At 40.5% G+C, this 20,550-nt stretch overlaps 1 protein-coding gene across 2 annotated transcripts in view; it reads left to right on the top strand.

Annotated features, from left to right (window-relative positions):
* The window catches only part of cux2 (cut like homeobox 2), a 202,566-nt gene that overhangs the window by 156,190 nt on the left and 25,826 nt on the right, over positions 1–20,550 (top strand). For both annotated transcript variants that reach the window (NM_001134814.2, NM_001244953.1), the window contains 4 exon segments: positions 4,875–5,001; positions 13,133–13,209; positions 15,675–15,741; positions 20,292–20,340. In NM_001134814.2, coding sequence (NP_001128286.2) covers positions 4,875–5,001; positions 13,133–13,209; positions 15,675–15,741; positions 20,292–20,340 — 320 coding nt within the window.

Genomic DNA, 20,550 nt, shown 5'->3' with positions numbered 1-20,550 from the left:
TGATCCCCTCTTGCAGAGTCACTTGTACACACACAGCCATATTATCAATCATTACAGCCTCTTCTGTTGATAATATAGTTTGCTTAGTATTTTATAGCCAGGGACATTGCTGATATTACTTTTCTTCTATGGCCTGTGTAAGTGATGATGGCAGCACAGTCTGGCTAATCAAGAGACCAAACTTCTACAGGAGAATTTTGTGTACCTATCAGCAGAAAACTGATATCCCATAAGCAGAGGTTTTTATTTGAGAGTTTTATTTTTTAATTTCAATTTTGCAGCTCTTATATATTTGTTAATGTTGCATTTTCCTAAAGTTGAAAGACGCTTTCAGCATTACTGACCATGTTATATCTCATTGTTATTGTTCTGTGAGTAGGCTGTTGCATATTGGTCACTGTGCACTCTTAGCTAGTACGGTGTTGCTGTATGTCGGGGTGCTGCTCACTGACCCAGCCTCTCCCCTGATGATGTCAAACTTGACCCCCAACCTTTAAGTGAAATGCACAGATTATAATTCTCTCCCTGCAGCTCATGTCTGCTTCACTTAGTATCACCACCACCCAATAACTGACATCTGCATAACCTTAAAGCATTGTACGATAAAATAAGGCACACTCCAGCGATTATTCTATTCAATATTTCTAAACAATCTATGATAGTCTTTGTTTCCATTTATATGGCATAATACAGTATAGTTAAAAGTAAATGGAATATTATAAATATTATAGCAAAGCTTGCTATAAATAAATATATATTGTCATGAGAATGGCACTCTCAGCCACACGTGAGTCTGGGTGTGGCCACAAGGAGCTAAAAGCTCAGGTCCCAGTCACCTTACACCAGGTTAGACTAATGGCAGATGCCCCAAAGCATACCAACACCCAGAAAATTAATATGCTGCCACCATCTATCATTAACAGGTGATAGAAAGCTAATATGGTTATCTCCCTGCTTTCTGACAGGTAGTACCTCACTTTACACTCATTCTCACTGTAGTCAGTCTCTACTAATTTAGCCAGTACTCCAGCAGCCAAAGGGTTAATTTTTTATGTTTAATATTGCAAAAGAAAACAGTGCATCTATGTATACAAAAAAAAGATATTACAAAGACATACAATTGCAAACTGTAAATAAAATAAAAGGGAATAAAAGCACTGAGAAACCCTATACATCCCAAATTAGAATTTCTTTGTGTTCTTCTGAGACAAGAGTCAGGAAAACTGGACAAGTACAGGTATGGGATCCGTTATCCGGAAACCCGATATCCAGAAAGCCCCGAAACGGAAAGCCTTCTCATTGACTCCATTTTAACCAAATAATTCAGATTTTTAAAAATGATTTCCTTTTTCTCTGTAATAATAAAACAGCATCTTGTAATTCATCCCAACTAAGATATAATTAATCCTTATTGGATGCAAAACAATCCTATTGGGTTTAATTAATGTTTTATTGATTTTTTAGTAGACTTAAAAGTACGAAGATCCAAATTACTGAAAGACCCCTTATCCGGAAAACCCTTGGTCCCGAGCATTCTGGATAATGGGTCCTATACCTGTACTGAGTCTTCAAATATGAGCTGCAGTGGTAACGTTTCATCCCTTTGTATGGCCTGTTGGGAAACCCTCCCTCACAATGATTTTGTTATGATTAAAGCTGACTATACACGCACCAATGACATTGTAAGATATTATACTTTCTAAAAAAGTATATCACACGAAATTGAAGGGCGCACGCTATTTTCTATACTACACCCTATGGCACTGCTGCACCCTTTCTACATGCCTGATGGCTGCCTTCCTGTGGTGTCTTAGGCATCTGATAAGGTGCCATGCATTGTCTGTATCCCTTTCAGTATGTTCATGTTCAGTACCAGCAAAGGCCTTTAAAGCACCATTATTATCACTCATTTAGAGTGTGTTAATAATACCCAGAATTCTATATATTGCACATTCCTGCCCATGTCATCTTCTGTTACACAAACTAAAGGATAGGTAGCCATTATATTGTAGCCAGCCTGGGATGGACCCATTTTATACATACCCATCCCAGGGATTTATTGTACATTGTAATGACATTTTTAATAACTGACCAGCTTCACAAAAGTATTTTAATCTATCTATGAAAAATGTTTAATATTTAGTATCTGTCAGTATCTGATCTCATTCTGGAAGCTGTTATTATATGAAAGGTGTAATTATGAGACAATAAGTTTAACAATGATACCCATTAGGCATTTAACATACAGATATGGGTGAGGTGCATTATGCCCATATTGAGCAAGCATTATATGACTCACAGGACCAGCAATGAATTGTGCAGGGAATGTTGTTGTCAGTGCCTTCAGCTGCTCCAAAATAAATGGACTGCCAGAGGGAAAGAATGCTGTGATATGCAGTTCTGCAACAGATAGAATGGGAAGATCTAGCTATTCCTGCCCTAAACACATTAGGCATCAGAGTGCAATACAGTATAAAGGGTGGCTCTTATTGTTGGACTGGTGGAGAAAATAAATTAGGGCTAATAAATTGCTATTACAGCTTCCCCCAAACAAGCAGTAGTTTCTCATGTAATGTGGGACAGGTGCCCCCATGTCACGCTAAGCTTCAGATGAAAGCTGGACTAATCTGAAATTTTTATTTTGGAGCCACGTAGATTCCTATAGACAACAAAAGAAATCTTTGCTGTCACATGTGTATGCGACAATAACAGGCGGGCCTCTTCTGTGTGTGGGACATTGATGTGATGGGTGGTGCCATTGTGAAACAGCGAGAGACTCAGGTTGCCTGCCTGTGGGCTCATAGGAGTGGTGGCATCTATATCTTATGGAGGAGATTACATACACCGATTGTGTCATATTTCATCTTAGAAGCACAGCTTGCTTTAGTAAAGCCAAATCAAGCACTCCTTTAACAGTGCCTTGGCCCAAAGTACAATAGCATTAAGGGGTACAATTTGCAAAATCATACTCCTTGGTGCTGATCTGGCATAAGATACAAAACAGAGCTTGGGTAAGCACAAGGTAGCTGTGTACTTACTGCTTGCCCTAGTGTAGGGCTACTTTGAACCCAGTGCTTGCCAGTCACAGTGGCACTCCCTAACTTCTAAATGATGCACTCCAGTGGCAAAACTAGCTATACGGCAGCCCCCGGGGGGGACAACATTGTGGCCTGGTAGGTGTAACGCCAGCGGGCCGGAAGAGGAGGGACAATTCGCGCCAGGCCCCCTTAGAAAACTTGTTTGCATTGGTACCTGGCGCAACCAAGTTACGGCACTGATGCACTTGTTAGGCAGAGGCTGGTCGCCTATGTCCATTTCCCTGCCAGCAGTTCTTCATTGTGGAGTTTTAACAGTTATCTGGTTGCTAGGGTTTAATTTACCATAGCAACATGGCAGTGGTTTGAATGAGAGACTGGAATAAGAAAAAAAAAAGTTGTAGCCTCACAAAGAAATAGTTCTTGGCTTCTGAGTTAGACGACAAAGGCAAATCATTCAAAATCTGTACAAACTGAAGACAAGTTGAAACATTGCTTAGAATAGCATATTCTATTACATAATAAAAATGTGACAAACTACCCTTTTAACTACTGTTCAGTTAACCCCTTGCAAATCCTTGTGTGGGATGATGACATATTTGAAAAATATTTGCTATAATGTATACAAGGAATAAGAATGTACTAAGGATTAAAAGCATAGGAAAGTCATATCACTTCAGATATAATGTCACACTGACAGATGGAGTGATTAGCTGTTCCAGTCACAATAAGCCCCCCAAGGGATCAGTAATGATCATCTACCGGGGGATTGTGTGCTGGATTCCCCCCTTGCTAAATACAGTTAATATAACCACTTTCATGCACTCCTAATGTTCTCTCCTGCAATGTTAAATCTGGACATGGACATATGTATTACTTTTGTTTTAAAATAACATCCGTTATTTAATTTGTTGCTTCTGTAAATGTGCAATATGCCAGTAATTAATACAGGCCTGATGGGGGTTGTTATAAAGGAACATGAGCAAAATGTTTCCTATATGCTAAGTAATCCATAGCTACCAACCTGCTGTTTGTGCCCCTAACTCTGAGTTAGACTGCTAAAATCGGTTTGCTATGGAAAACATTAGTAATAATTTCCAATGTTACCATATAGCAATTGCCTTAAGAAAAACTCGACAGCATAAATATACTGCACACATGCAGTGAGATGGTACTTTTGTAATTTGCCCCAACCCACAAACCAGGGGGTCTGCTGCCCACTACTGTTTAACATAATCACTTGTGTCATGTGTTGAAAGAGAGTGTTGCAAAGTATTAAATGACTTGATTTACTGATATCAAACCCCAGTTACAGATCTCCGAAGGTCCCTTTGTATTAAAGACTCAGCAGTTAGCGCCTTCCAATTTTCTTGATTGTTAGGCAATATACTCCTTAATTTAAAATATAAAAAAAAACCTCTGTCAGAAGGGTCAGCAGATGATAGTTTATTGCAGGCTTAATGAAAGCTGCTTTGGGTTGAAAGTGCATTGTCCTGGTGTTCATGGAGTCAGTGAGGCAGTTCTCAGGCATTCCAGCCACTAGGAGCCAGAAGGGATTCAGGCAAAGGCTGCTGTCGCTACTGAAAGCCAGGCAGGGAGCAGGCGCTTTCACAGGCTTCAGGCTAAACTCACAATTTCACATCCCGCTGTGACACTCAACACCATTGACTAGCAGATTCCCGCTGCCAGTATTAACTCTCCAGCATCACTCCTGCAAATATTTGGAAAAAAAACCCGATCAATGGTTTTACCCCTGTGCCTGGAGCTGTGAGCTCAGAGGACAAGTGCTTGCTCTTTGCACCACTGTCATGCTGCTTCTGTGAATTTGTATTCCCACAGAGCGGAAAGAGGGAACCGTTCCAGCAGGGATCCCGCTGCAGAGGGAGGAAGCCTGGCACTGTACCATTAACAGCAAACTCTTTTCCACGGACACCTTTCAACAGAGAAGCGAGGCAGAAAGCGAAAAGTACGTGAGTAGAAAACAATTATTCCGTCTTTTTATTTCTTTAACCCTTCATGCAGAAACAAGTAACTGCTCATCTTCTCCGGAAAAGAAATGTTTAACTGTGTTTTACTCATAGTGGAAAGTTCAACCAGAGCAAGGTCCAACCTGTGCTTTCCCTCTTGTCCAACTGCAGCTGCAGGATGCTGGGAACTAAAGTTGAACAATAACCAGGGTCACCTGAGGTTGGACATCACAATTGTAGGTTTTGAAGCAGAAGTAGAAAGATTATTTATCCTACAGTTAGGCCAGTAATTCCTCAGTTCTGTAGCGAAGCACAAACAATGCAATAAGAATCAACACATGGACATATAGACAGATGTGAAGATAAACAGATTGTAAATAGAAGATAATTCACTATCTGATGTAAAGGAATCTACAGGAAATGGAAACTGGTATTGCTCCACTGGTTTGTGGCTTTAAAAAATTTAATTTTTATCTTGAGTAACTGGTGCCCTTCCTGCACTCACATGCAAGCTTGGGCAAACTACACACACAGGATTAAAGGAGAAGGAAAGGCAAAGTCACTTGGGGGGTGCCAAAATGTTAGGCACCCCCAAGTGACTTAAATCGCCTACCTTTTATCCCGGGCTGGTGCCCCTGTTCAGAGAGAACAGCACCAGCCCGGGGTAGCAGCGATGCGCTTCCTCCTTCCTGTTCGCTCGCACGCGCATGCACAGTGGAGTGAAAAACCCGAACTTTAACAGAGAAGTCGGCTTTTCACTCTACTGCGCATGCGCCAGTCGTGGGGTCCCGGCAAAACAAGCTGGAAGGAGGAAGCGATCACTCGCAGGTACCTCGGGCAGGTGCTGTTTTCTCCTAACTGGGGCACCAGCCCGGGGTACAAGGTAAGCGTTAAAGTCACTTGGGGGTGCCTAACATTTTGGCACCCCCAAGTGACTTAGCCTTTCCTTGTCCTTTAACATACACATGGGCAAGTACACAATATAATCAGATACATATCAGGCACATATCAAATATATCTAATGCTACACACTTGCCATTTGTTTAGGGCGCTTTGCAGAATGGGCTCTTCTAGGTCCAGAAGATGAACTGGATTTACTTTGGCCTTAGTCTGTACAATGCAGAAGGGGGGTTTTCCAGTCATTTTAAACTGTACTGGAGTTAGGGTTGGGCAAAGAAGGTACTACAACAATTATTGACAAAATGATAAATTACAGTACTTATTGATACACCGACTGTCAATATTTTTCGGCTCATGGCAGGGTTGCTCAGTCTGTTGAAGGTTCGGAAGGAGCACTGGTTTGGAATCCCTGATAATTGACTCTGTTTGTTCTTAAGTTAGTGGCCCCAGCATTCCTGCATTGCCCTGAGACCACTTTTCTTTAAGGGGTGGTTCACCTTTAAGTTAACTTTTACTATGTTATAGAATGGCCAATTCTAAGCAACTTTTCACTATTAACTTCATTATTTATTTGTTATAGTTTTTTTAGTTATTTGCCTTCTTCTTCTTCCAACTCTTTTCAGCTTTTAAATGGGGGCCACTGACCCTGGCAGCCAAAAACTATTGCACTGTGAGTCTACAGTTTTATTGTTATTCTTACTCTTTGCAACTCTCTTTACTATTCAGGCCCTCTCTTATTCATATACCAGTCTCTCATCCAAAACACTCCCTAGTTGCTTAGGTAACTTTGACCATAGCAACCAAATAGTAACTGAAACTCCAAACAGGGGAGCTGCTAAACTAAAAATTAAATAAATAAAAAACTACTACTAATAATAATAAAAAATGAAGACCAATCGCAAATTTTCTCAGAAAATTACTTTTAAATCATACTAAAAGTTAATTCAAAGGTGAACAACCCCCTTAAACTTCAGCTTGACTGTATGCATTGTTAAGGAGTTATAAATATCCTTGCATGTGACATGCATTTCCTTAGGCCTTAATAAATACACATGCATGGAATAAGTAATGCTGCTTGTGGTCTTTTAATATTGTTATCTGTGTGAGTATAGACTCAAAACTAAACCTAGTGTTTTCCTTCTCTGTACAAGTGTAACATGAATCACGGCTCTCACTACTTCTAGCATTATAGGCACTCTGGCGGCAGTAAGTACAAAGTGGTAAAACTGGTGCTATAAGGTGACACACTCATCTCTAAACTATAGGCTAGGGGGTGAACTTTCTATTTTCTACTTTCCATGAAACTTAGATAACTCTGACTGATTTCCTTGTATAATAATTCTTTACAAATAAATCCTAGTGCGGCACCAGGGAATATTCTGTTGGCAGAACCCGCGGCCAACATGCATGGACTGATGTAGCCAATGTGATCATTAACGTGATCATTAATGTAGCCATGTGATCATTTACTGCCCCTATCTGTAATAGTAGTCAGCAGAGTCAAGTATTTTCTCAAGTACACACACCTCAGCGGCCACCTACCAGTGGATATTGCTGTTCTATTGTTTGCTCCTGGGCATTCAGTAGGTACAGGGCTTCTTGCCGTGGAAACTGCTTTTGGGCATGTCGTTAAATTGGGGCAGATTGTAAGCATCTTTAGTAACATTAGACAGTAGATACAAGGCAGCATTGTGCTGTGATTTACATTCTAGCCGGTGGGATGGCATTTCGGGGAGATTAGTCGCCTTCAAAAAGGGAGATTTGTTGCGTGGCGACTACTTTCCCCGTGTGTCACAGCCCTTAGTAATTTATACACTATCTGTTTTATGTATTGCACTATATAGAAAGAAATAATAACATAACAGACCTATATTCAGGTATTTTAACACTTTTATTAATATTGCACCAAGTGTAGTGATGTGACGTTCTCTGCTGAGATGAATCATTTCACTGGTTCTTACAAGCAGACTCATTTTATGGTTAGAATGAAGAAGCTCATTTCCCTTGCAAGTGCTCACATTCCTATGGCAGAAGGGGCAGTGCAAGTCTGCACTTACTGAGCAGTGGGGAAGCTTTCGGGGCTCTTTCATCTTTTATAGACAAAACATTACCTTTCATGTGCCTTTATTTATTTAATTTAATGATATGGGTTTAGTGCTGACTGGCTTTCAGCTTCTGCCCTCAGCACATCAGCCAGTCAGTTTCGCAGGCACAACCCTAGCTGTAATACAGGATTCTTGTATGTGCTGTTGTCTTACATCTGTAGCCAGTGGCATGCAGTTACACTTCTTCACTTCATTTTATATCCCAACAGGAGTCTAGAACAGATAATAAGAATCTCACAATAAAATATGAAGATAAGAGAAACCTACAATCTAAAGATAGCCTCTCTTGCTTTTGTATCTTACAAATGCCTCCCCAAAGGCAGCTGAATGGATTATTGATCTGTGGGGTAGAAAAGGTGAATAGTGATTTTTAAAGCTAAATGTGGCCATACATGGGCAGATTTAAGATGCTGATTTGGCCCCTTCAGATCAAGTTGGCAGCTAATCTGCCTTTGTATGGGGCCCTCCAATTGCCATTGGGGCATGACCTGCATCTGCTCATTAAAGCGGTCCTTGCCCCGATGGCTTGCATTTCCATTGTCTTGAGCTGATAATTTGGCCCAAGTACCAAATGACAGGATTAGCCAAGTATCACCCATATCAGGGAAAAATCCACTCATGCAGTAACCTTCCCGAATGAGCAGATCTTTCTATGTATGGCCAGCTTTAGTGCGTGCACCCAAGTTGCCTATTTGCCTAGGCTGGTGCTCTTGGACTTAACAGCATTGACATTTATCCATATCCATATGGTGGTTTCATTTTAAATATTAAGGCTCACCTAGACCCTGTATGTATGTAGCATTTGGCGTTTGCAATCTGTGTTCACCCATATTCACACCTGTAGGTGGGGCTCTTTTGGTGTTTATGGGGCACCTGAATATGGTCTCACAAAAAAATCTAAATACTTCCATATATGGACCAAAGTGTCACACTCTGCAACTGATCCACCCACAGGCTAAAAAGACAGTATATAAGGTGCCACACATGCTATGGCAGCTTTTATATTGTTTGGTCACTTGGGCCTGAACAATGGAAACAGAAGGAGCTGCGGCTCCTCCTCACTTCCTCATCTGGCGATGCATTGGGCACTTGGGGCACTGCTAGAGAAATTTCATTGCCAAAGGAAATCTGCCCTAGTGTGATATGTTTATGTGCTGCTAGCAAGCTATATGCCATTTCCAGTGTGGTACCAAGCTGTTTTGTAAATTACGTGGGGATCAAATTCTTTTCCCTCAAGATTTTCTCAGATACAAATCTCAGAACCCAGGGGACTTGTAGAATATCACATATGCTGTGTTGCAGGTTTGATACGCTTTTTGTTTTCTGCAGTTATACTGCCATCAGAAGCACATATATTAAAAATCACTGGGGTTCCACATAATTCAAAAGCATTGTGGCAAGTTTCCTACCTAGTGCCTTTTCTGTAATGCAGTTAAACTGCATCTTTCTTCAAAATGCAAATCTACTGTATATTACCTTGGGTTATTTCCATCTATACCCATACACAAAGCTTTCATGTCATTATTTCAAACATTCTTAACCGCAGAGGGATTTCCTGCTCTGACAAATTTGGTCTAGATTTTCTAGGCTCTATCCCTCTGGGACGGTGACCTACATTGGAAAGCAATGCGTACATTTCCGATTAATACAAAACAAACATAGAAACATGTACACCTGCCCATTATTTATATCTGCACCAATCCCTTCCTTATATTTGTTACCATATTACTCCAGCTTCCTAGGGTAATTCATCTGCTTCCCACATATTCCTCTGGTGCTTCTCAATAATTTAGATCTTTTTGGTTGAGAAATGCCGTCTATTAAATAAGTCTGTTGATATTACTCACTTGTTGAATAATAAAGATAACAGTTTTGTCATTCTAATAGCCTTTATGCTGTGTTTAGCTTTATCCAAAACAAAAGTGTCCATAACCGATGGCCAAGACCATAAAAATATGAATGATTTTTACTAGATATTCATTCTACTTGTTGAGGTAGAAACCCTGTTAGTTTTTGTCACATTTCTCACTAATTTTATGAATGTTTTTCCTTTTTACCAAAAAGGAGAAAACTAGAAAAATGCATAGAAAACCCCCTATGCTCAAGGTCTAAGCTTAGGTTGAATGTTTTTTAAAGGCATATAAAGATTTAAGGTGGCCATACACTTTAAGAGCTGCTCTTTGGCGAGGTTGCTAAATGAATTAATCTTTCCACCAATATGCCCACCTAAGGTGCGTCATATCAGAGTAATCCAATTGCTTGGCCCTAGGGCCAAATGATTGAAATACAATGATGGTAACAGGAGCCACCAAAGTAAGGGCCACGATCCCTGATCGATCAAACCTGCCTGATCAATAGCTGGACAATTTTTGGAAAGATATTGGTCTGGTAGGCCCATCGGGGGTCCCCATACATGGGCAGGTAAGCCCCCCAAATGGTCTGAAGGACCCAAATGGGCATCTAAAATCTGGCCCTGTGTATGGCCACCTTTAATTTAAAGAGGAGAAAATCAAGCAAGTCTTGATTATTTAGAGGTGCCAGTGCAATCCCAGGATAATGATAGGAGCTGCAGGAGGAAACCTATATTGTTGCTGGTGGAAAGCTATTTCGAAATGGTTAGTCGCCCATGATAGCAGCATTTGTCGTGGGGGACTGAACCGCTCCGTGGGTCCTTACCCTAAATAGGGCACTGAATATAAATATGGTGAATTGCCGTCTGGTTTGGCCCACCGCTGCCATGTGTCACTTCTCTCTCATGTATAAATGCAGACTTGCAATTACAGCATATCTGTCACCTATTGCAGTTATTATTCTAAGTTATTTATAATAGATACCCATACATTCCAGTGATGTGCAGCTCATCATAATAAGGGCCTACACAGACACATTGGGTGGAACACATAAATAGACCAATATCTGGCAATGTTATTTGGGCAACACATTGATTAGTCCCCATACACAGGCCAGCAAGCTGCTGACATGTTAATTAGAATAGACAGGTCGGGGATCTTTGTTGCATTTTATGATGATTTTGCTATTCCCTGTCACTGTTGCCAACAATCCAACAAAAAAAGTAACATCTTGTATATCAACAGATATCACACAACAGTTCTGCGTTCCTATCCAGTATGCTTCACTTTCAGTGCAGGCTTATGTTAAGCTTTAAACTTGGCAGCACATAATAAGGAACATGGTTCCATGTTACTTTCATCATAGATATACTGACTTCCTGGAGCCCATGGACTATTGGATTGTACTTACATATTGCAATGCACATCCTTCATTTCTAAAGGAAGTCAGACCTTGAAGTTTGGGCAGCTGTATGAGGCTGTTGTTTACCAGGGAAAATACTGTGTTTTGTAATAAAAGGAGTCATCTCCAGGACTAGACATGATATACGATACAATAATCTACTTCACAGACCAAAAGAGGAAGGATACATTTACTGAATGTTTTAAACACTTCTGCCATAAAGTAGGGGCTCTTGGACATTATATTTTGTGCCTGGGTGTAGCAGAAGTTGAGTAGAGGTGTATTACAGGAGGTAGCCTCCTGTATGTTCCAAACTACATGACCTGACTTCTGCATGTATATTAGATTATAAGGGGAGTTTGCCCAACATATTGTGCGGGGACTATGGTGGTTGTTTGGGAATCTTGCCTTTTGTAGTTAGGTAAGGTGTAAGTTAAGTAATGCTGTTATAGTAACATGTGTGAGTCTGAATTTATTGCTGAATAATAATTGTTTGCAATGATTGTATATGTAGGCGGTTGAGGGAGGCAAGTGCCATTATTGTGACATTTGTATCAGGTTGGGGGTCCCCTTAGTAAGCTGTAAGCATGAATATAATAGTGAATTGTTTTTGCCATACTTCCAGCAGTCAGTTATTTATTGTTTAGCAATGATGCCTCAAAATGGAATTAAATTAAAACATGGCAGTTGTGCAGTATACATGAGAGTTCACCTACATTATTGGCTGCCAAGCTGTAAGGCCTGAAGATAGTTTGCAGATAATTTGAGATTTGGGAAGAATGCCCATTTGCTCTCCAAGATACTCCTTAAATCCAAATATTTGTGGGATCTCTATTGGCTTAATGTCTAATACAGCAATGTTTTCATATATCTCTGACATTGTTACCAGCTCAGGCACTGCATATACAAGATCGACATATCCCGTGAAGGCACAGTATAGTGCTTGACTTATGTTTGTGTGTCTTTTTAATTGCCTGTAAATGCAGTTTTCAATTGCACATCTAAAAAGACCATAGTACTATTATAACTAGTAAGACCAGATCTCAGCAGACCACTTGTCAATCATCAGTCAGCATCATTTCTGCCTTTGCAGTGTTCATGAGAGTGGGAATATTTGCCTAGAGACCTCGCTAGTTGAATACTGTTAGGGTGCGGCCCTAGTTAATTGACAAACAGTGTAATAAGCTTGTTGTCTCTCTTGCTTCTCTCGGGTTGAGCGTCTGTTCATTAGGCTGCGGCTTCTCTCCTGACAGACTGCTAGTCATTCTTCATCACCCAAGACAGTTGGTAAAGTATTTCTCTGCACTGCAGGACTGGGGGGATGCCTGGAGAAAGGTGTGGGGAAGAATGTTACACCGGTACATTTGGCCCCACTGTATGTGTAAACAAAATGTGGTTAATGTCAAGAAGGATTACAGGTTATTGTTAGTGTGGTTTATTATGCAAAGGTGTTATATCATTTACATCAATTCCTGCCCTAGGGTAGATTACAGTCTCCCTAAGGTCCCTGTCACATTCACACACACTGTCATCAGCTTTACCTGGAGGCAGTTGACCTGCCCATAGCTTTTAGGAGTGTGGGAGGAAATTGCAATACCCTGAGAAATCAGAGGCAACCAAGGGGGCGAGCATACTGTTGTATAGATACATCTTTTTTGAAAATGTTTCACTTGGTAAAATACATTTTGGGTGCAGTGCACACTCATGAGGTTCCAGTACTTAAAAACAGGGTGCCCCCCCCCCCCCCGAAACTTGTAGATCTTAATTAAAGTTTGTGTGAAGTTGTCCTTTGTAGCATTTCCCAGGAAGTCAGTGCTTGTTTGTGGATCATATGTTTCTATATTCAATGCATTCTCTATCTATCTCTCCATAGAGGCCTACAGGAAGCACAAATCACATTGGCTGTCAGACTTGGTGAGGCTGAGGAGAAGATCAAGGTTCTTCATTCAGGTCAGTGGGAGACATATTTGGCCTGCTCCTTTTATAGTTAGACGTGGTACGAGGGATGAGAGTCCCATGGTGCCTCGACATGCAGAACTAATCATGAAATTCTTTATGAATCAGCTGCAACCGGTGTTAGACATTGTCATAAACAACAAATCCCGTCGCTTCATAATCAACAAAGGTCTCCTGTGTTTTAATAGTAATGTAATTGTGAGCCGCACCCACACTGTAAATTTAGATTTTAATATATGATAAATTGTCTTCTCCCCTGCACAGGAAGCTTGGAAGGCATAGCCTATGTACCGGTAATGAATAGGTACCAATGGCATTGGCATGTCTCTCCCTTAATAACAGTTTAATAAGGAGGATGTTCCAGACTACACTTCATTAGTTTCTGTTCAACAAGTCATAAAACTTTCATTGTGTATTAGATTAAAAGACAGTTTAAATCAGGGATGTTCAGCCACTGGCCCCACAGCGATTGGTTTAACATTCTCAGCATAGCACTGCTGAAGAAGTTTTGTGGGAATGCAGAGAGAGTTATAGCTGTGAGGGCACATGGTTTCCATGGTTTAAAGGAATTCCCATGGGTTCGTATGCCTTTTTGTCTCTTTTGTTATGCCAGTTAAGCTTTATGTCTTATTTTTTTAGTATCTCTTTATTAGAACTTCTATGGGAAAATGTTAATTGTAATTAAAATACGACTTCTATAGTAGTGTTGCCATCCAGTTGCTGCTGAACTACAACTCACAGATAATTCAGTATATTTTATGTTAATAACATAATAACATGGACCCACACATAGTGCACACAGCAATATATTGGTTTGATAACTGCTCCCCAAGAGCTAACAAACTGCTTAATGCTTCCTTTGAAGTCTGTCTCCTTGTTTTCTATTTGTGTGATTTTGAAAGGGTTACATTGCCTTTAAAACAAGAAATGTGTATATTTTTGTCCCAGGTGCTAGCCAATATCCAGTGCTCAGATTGCCATTCTGTGTCGTGAACTTAAAGGAGAACTAAAGCTAATCTAAAAAGTAGGCTAGAAATGCTCTCCATTATGTTTTGAGCTTCTGTACCAGCCCAAGGCAACCACAGCCCTTTAGCAGGGAAGATCTGTGCCTCCAAAGATGCCCCCAGTAGCCCCCCATCTTCTTGATCTACTGATTTACTGTCCATGCTCTGTGCTGCTGTCAGTTACTGAGTTTAGGGGCCGACGCACAATATACTGTATATATATATATATATATATATATATATATAATTTAAATGTCACAATATATGCCAGATTAGTAATTTATTCAGATGTACCTTACTTGGTAGCTCTGAAACCAGTGTAATTAGCATCAAAATGTAATAATCAGCCCTGTAGCATCAGCATATACTGTAGCACAGGTGAACTTTTTTTTCTGGACAGAAATCCACTGGGCCCAGGATAACTGTCCCCCGCGATGGCGGCCCTGTCAGCATGCCAATGTGCTCCTTGTCTGATGAAATATTTAAACCTGTATAATATCATACAGGTTTAAATATTTCATCAGACAAGGAGCACATTGGCCTACTGACAGGGCCGCCATCGTTGGGGAGAGTTATCCTGGGCCCGGTGGGTTTTTAGGTTCTTAGGGGCTGTGCTGCAGTTACTTGATTAGCTTGCTGTGAGTGAGCTGCAGACTTCAGAAGGGAGGGTGGGAGCTCAGGCACACTCCCTGTGCAGCTTTACCAGGACCTAAACTTCAGTGACAAACCAGCAGTATGGAAGGCTGTGTAGGGGAAAAAACCTTGCAGGGCCTTGGAGGTCATAGAGCCCCATACAACATAATTTTCAGGCCCTCTGCCCCTGACAGCAGTAGGCTGGAGGGTGCAGTTCACTGACAACAGTAGGCCCAATTAATCCAAGTAAGTGCAGCACTGCAGGGCACCTACCACTAAAAATGTGTTTCCCCCACCAGATGTGTAGACTATTAGAGCTCACGCTGCAGTATTTTTGTTTTGTTTTTTTTAAATATGCACCCTCCAGCCTACTGCTGTCAGGGGCATAGGGCCTGAAAATTATGTTGTATGGGGCTCTATGATTTCTGATGGCAGCCGTGCATGCAAATGCAGTCCTTGCCAAGTGGGTCTGTGTAAGCCCCCAATATGCACGTGGCAACCTCAACAAACAAGGGAGTCTTAAAGTGTATGGCCTGCTTATTTGTTCTCATCTCAGGATTGACCTTTTCTTGCAATTTTATTAGAGCATCTCCCTGTTTTCTGATGTGACAGTTTGTCAGAAACCATCCTTTGGTCTTCTTTAATATCCACCCCAGAAATCAGGGAGGCAGATGGGAAGAGAGGGGAAAATGAATCACCTGTCACGCTGGATCCCGATGGCTCTTGGAAGAGGCTGTTGTTATATGACCTGGTTATTAATCTCTTTCCAAATGGGGAGATCAGGCAGTTTAATCCGGTGCATGTGTTTCTTTTATTGTGCAGCGCTGAAGACAACACAGAGAGAGCTGCTTGACCTGCGGTGTCAATATGATAAAGAGACAGCCTCTAAGTAAGTTACCTGTGTTTATTTATCTGCAGGAAATAAATGTGAGCATGGCGAGCTTGTTAAACAAGTTACATCCTTTCTCTATAATCTTTATATTGGTTTGGGAAAGGCTGATGGATGGCTGCTGCTGCAAAATCTTCATGTTCATATAGATGTGTCAGCTGCAGTTTGCGACAGAATGCAAAGTCAGCCCTGTTTAATCCAAAGGGGATCCCTCCATATTGTATATATTTATTCTCTGGGGTGGAACTATAGAGGAAGCAGACCCTGCAGCTGCCTAGAGGGGCAGCAACTCATTCATTCATTAGTTTCAGTATATATTTATTAAAACTGTCTTATTCCCAAAGTATAATAGCCCCTAAATTATTTTGCTAGGAGTCCCAGTAAAATCTAATTACACCATCACTGCTGCTACTGTATGAAACCCCATCTTGCATAAAATCTTTTAGGCCTTTGCAGAGAGTAAAATTCTGCCATTTTTATCAGAAAATTGAGATTTTACTAGGCTTATTTTGTCAGTTGATTCCAGTGTTTTTTTTTTTTGTTTTTTTTACAAAGCACAGGCTCCAAACTATTCTGTGTGTGTGCCCATTGTAGAAAATGTTAAACATAAATTCAGCTATTCTTGTGCATGGAGCGCAACAGTTACCACCTAGGTATCCTACCTGTCTCCTAACTTGCATGTGACTCGGATGGACAGATTAGGGAGCAAGAGTAGGTGTTGGCTGATAAGGAAACGTCCAATATTCATGTTGGGTTCCAAAAAGGTGCCAGTATTTCCCAAATACTTACATTAAAGTTAAATGCAGAAAATAAAAACATACTACATTAAATGCAGTCACATTTACAAATGAACTGTAGTGTATTCGTATACTGTATGTCAGTGATCCCCAACCCCAACATGTTGCTCACCAACCCCTTGGATGTTGCTCTCAGTGCCCCCAAACCAGGTAGTTATTTTTGAATTCCTGACTTGGGGGCAAGTTTTGGTTAAATAAAAACAAGATTTACTTCCAAATAAAGCCCCCTGTAAGGTGATAGTGTGCATAGAGGCTGCCTAATAGCCAATCTTAGCCCTTATTTGGCACCTCCATGAACTTTTATGGTACTTGTTGTTGCTCTCCAAGTCTTTTTACATTTGACTGTGGCTCACGAGTAAGAAAGGTTGGGGATCCCTGCTGTATGTCATAATGATAGGGCTAAAGCTACTGGACTTGCTGAGTAATCTGGAACCTGCCTCACCCCTCATTCAAGTGACTTCTTTAGACTTTTCACTATTAGACTCCTTATACAGGTGTCTTGCAGCTCTACCCACTTAGTCATTTACTCATTTCAGTATATTGTTCCTAATAGAGATTATTCACCTGAATAAAAACACTCAAGCTAGTAATAACTGCAGTAAACCTAGATTCATGTACTCTGTATGAAATTTAAAATGTCCATGGCAAGGAAAGCAAGGCACTATTTGCTTACACAAACCGTCCCTGGGTTGATTAGGTTTTATAGCAGGGAATCCTTTAGGATGACATCCTGAAGTCATGTTGGCTTGTCTCCCAGCCTCTTCGTTAGGAACTTGGCATCAGTTAATATGTAAATGAAAGGCTGCCACTGGGGATTATTTGGTCTGTCTTGCCTTTAGCACAAGCAGGTCTAGGGGTCATCATGGTCCTCTGGAGTTACATTATACCTAATGATACTTGATAGCTTGTCCTCTTAGCATGGTGCATGTGCGTTTTATGGTTCTGGGTTTTGTTGCTATTTTTAATCAGTCAATGTAGATACGGTGTAAAGATCATATTATTTGAACATATCACATCAATCTCTTAATGGGAAAAGCTTGATGATGATTCAGAAAAGCTAACTGCAGAGTTTAACCCCTGCTAGGTTGGAGGGAATGGTTTTGTCACAGTTTACTCAAGTGAGTGGTCAAGCTGCTGGTTTCAAGGTGCTGTGACACTCCAACAGGCCTGCCCACCTGATAATTATCCAGATATAGATCATACAGGTTTAAAAGTCTTGTTGAGATAAGGATCTCACCAGCTTGTTGATGCCTGCATACCATCATTGTGGTCTGATTGTTTGGCCCTCAGGGTGGACATATTTGGGAGAAGATCTGCTTGTATGAGGACCTTGCCAAACTAGCAGATGTTTACATGTATGCCCAGCTTTGAGTAATGCTTGCCACCATAGGCTTGGGAAAAGTCACCATTCTGATGAACACTTTAAGCTGTATAAGTGATGTTATCTGTGCAGAGTTTCTTTTAAGGCCCATTCATCTCTTTAATATAACAACAGAGATCTGTTTTGTTTTGTATTATAAAGTCTTGGCAAATGAATATGTTTGGCTTCTAAATTGAGATCAAAAAATGATAAAGGTCTGCTGTTTTACTGTGTATAAGAAAAGAGTAGAGTTACAGCTGCTGTTATTCCCTGGTACAAGGGAAGTTACTTGGCACCATGCAGATCACTTGGCACATCATGGCTATCAACAGTTATGATGAAAAGAAAATTGATTTACTGTTCCTGGTAGGCACCACATGAATTTCATTGGAACATGTGCAGCCAATAGATTACTCGAAATCTTCAACAGCTTCTATTGCGCAGGTGTAACTACTGCTTTGGGAGAGCTTTTCTACTAAGACAACAACTTGACTTTATTAAACGTACATTTGCTCATTTGTGATTTAATTGGTGTGGTGCCATCCATTTTTATGTGTCTGGAACATTTTCTCCACCCCTTTGGCTCTCACCATTGTGACAGGCTGCCAAATCTCACAGCTGTTGCCGTTGTTTGCAAGTCTCTCTAACACAACGCAACACGGTCCCTTCTACTCATTACACAACATAGGGAGAACACTTCATGTCATCACAGTAAAGCAGATGTTCTTTGTTAATCTTATAGGTCCTCACTCCCTTAATGGATTGTAAGTCATTAAAGGGAGGAAAGACACCTACAAGGGATTGTAATGGTCCATTTTGGAACTTCACAAGTTACAAATGAAAAGGCTTTTTTGTATAGTTATACAGTTTTTATAAGGTTGGCTATTTTATGTCTGTTGTGTTCAGTGGTATATTTTCCCTTAAAAGCATTACTGTGAACTAAGGCTGATATAGATATAGCAAACAGAATAAAATAAAGATAAAGTTAAAGGGGCAGTATTCCCCCTTGTATAGTATTGTTTTGTCTATTAATTTGATTATAAAATATCTGTACTTTGTTATTTCTTGAGCTTAAAAGGGACATTTAAGCAACTCCATGTTTGGTACTTGTGAGGTAAATAATTAGATTACCATTCCACAGCTCACCTCCCTTCCTTCCTTTATGATGGTGTTTAATGAAGAATGGATGTATTTCTTGCACCTAAACATGAACTCAGTAGCTACCAATGATAGAAGAAAGCAGGCAAAGTTTCAGCGTAGGCAGTATCAGGGCAGGCAGAATTCAAGTATATGCAATATCAGGCCATGTTCTAGGCAAGCAGAGTTCAAGCATATGTAGTAGGCAGTATCAGGGTAGGCAGAGTTCAAGCATATCCATAAATTAGGGCATATATGTCAAACACAAGGCCCGTGAGCCAAATCTGGCCCGCCTGGCTGTTTTATGTGGTCCTTGGTGAGTGTGTCTGATCATCCAGCATAATCTATTCCCATTTTCCACACATAGTAACTAAAAAAATTCGGCCCGCGACTTAGCCTGTGTTTTAGATTTTGGCCCCCTTATGTGATTGAGTTTGACACCCCTGAATAAGGCAGAGGTCAGGGCAGGAAGCAAACTAGCAATCCATAAGACAGGCTGACAAGTCAGTAGCAGGTCAGGTGTGCTGACAGGGGTTATAACCAAGCACTGATGCAAACAGTCAACGCCATTCAAAACATATTTGCAACTACACAAGAATGTGGTGACAATACACAAAGGCAGTCTGAGCCAGAAAATCACGCATTTTGCCTTCCAGCATATGTAGAGTAAGGGGATACCTTATACCTTCACCCTTTGTTGTGTGTGTTTATTCGCAGGCACAGAAACAATTCTTCTAGGACTGTGCTGAGTTGGCTCTAATCCTAGATTCCCCTTACCTTCTTATACTGTTCATATTTTCACCTTTTTAGAAGACATGCTATTGCACATTAAGGGGTCAATATGAGTGACTGGTTGTTTTTGTAAAAGTCTCAGTAGAAAATTTCCTGAATGTTGTCATACCTGATGGAAATGCATGTGTATTCTATGGAGTCACTGTGAGTCTTTACATGGATATATGGGATTGTGAAACAGTGTAAGTCAGACTGCATTCCTACTGTTTCCCTAAATCTTTTCTTTCCTGAGCGGCTATTTTATAGGGCACCATCCATGCAATCTGCCTGCCTGCCTGCCTTTATAATGGCAATGACAACATCCACTAATGTGCTGCATTACATTACATGGTACTAGTGGATTAAATACTCTCTGTAGCACTATGTACGGGGTGTCAAATGAATGCGTACAGACTTTGTGTGCTTATTAGGTTATGACAGCACATATAAGCAGGCAAAAATATCTTAAACATTTGTGTTTTTAGGACAGACGAAGTGGGCATGATAATGACCAATCTTGAAAAAGCCAATCGGGTAAGTAGCGATTGCAAGACTGCAATCATTTTTATATACTTTGAACTTAATTTTCTTTGTATCTATTCTTAGAAAGTGTCATTGTTTTCAAATACTACCATAGCATAACAGATATTCAGTTTTTTAAGATGCTGCTTATTTTCCTCTTCTCTTATCTGGTGCATTTCTCTAAAATTGTTAAAAAGGATATTCCTGTACTAAAGGCATTTG

The sequence above is a fragment of the Xenopus tropicalis genome, chromosome 1 (genome assembly GCF_000004195.4).
Source record: "Xenopus tropicalis strain Nigerian chromosome 1, UCB_Xtro_10.0, whole genome shotgun sequence".
NCBI classification, from domain to species: domain Eukaryota; kingdom Metazoa; phylum Chordata; class Amphibia; order Anura; family Pipidae; genus Xenopus; species Xenopus tropicalis.
Note: the sequence above shows the minus strand (reverse complement) of the source record. Positions and strands in the feature narration are given on the sequence as shown.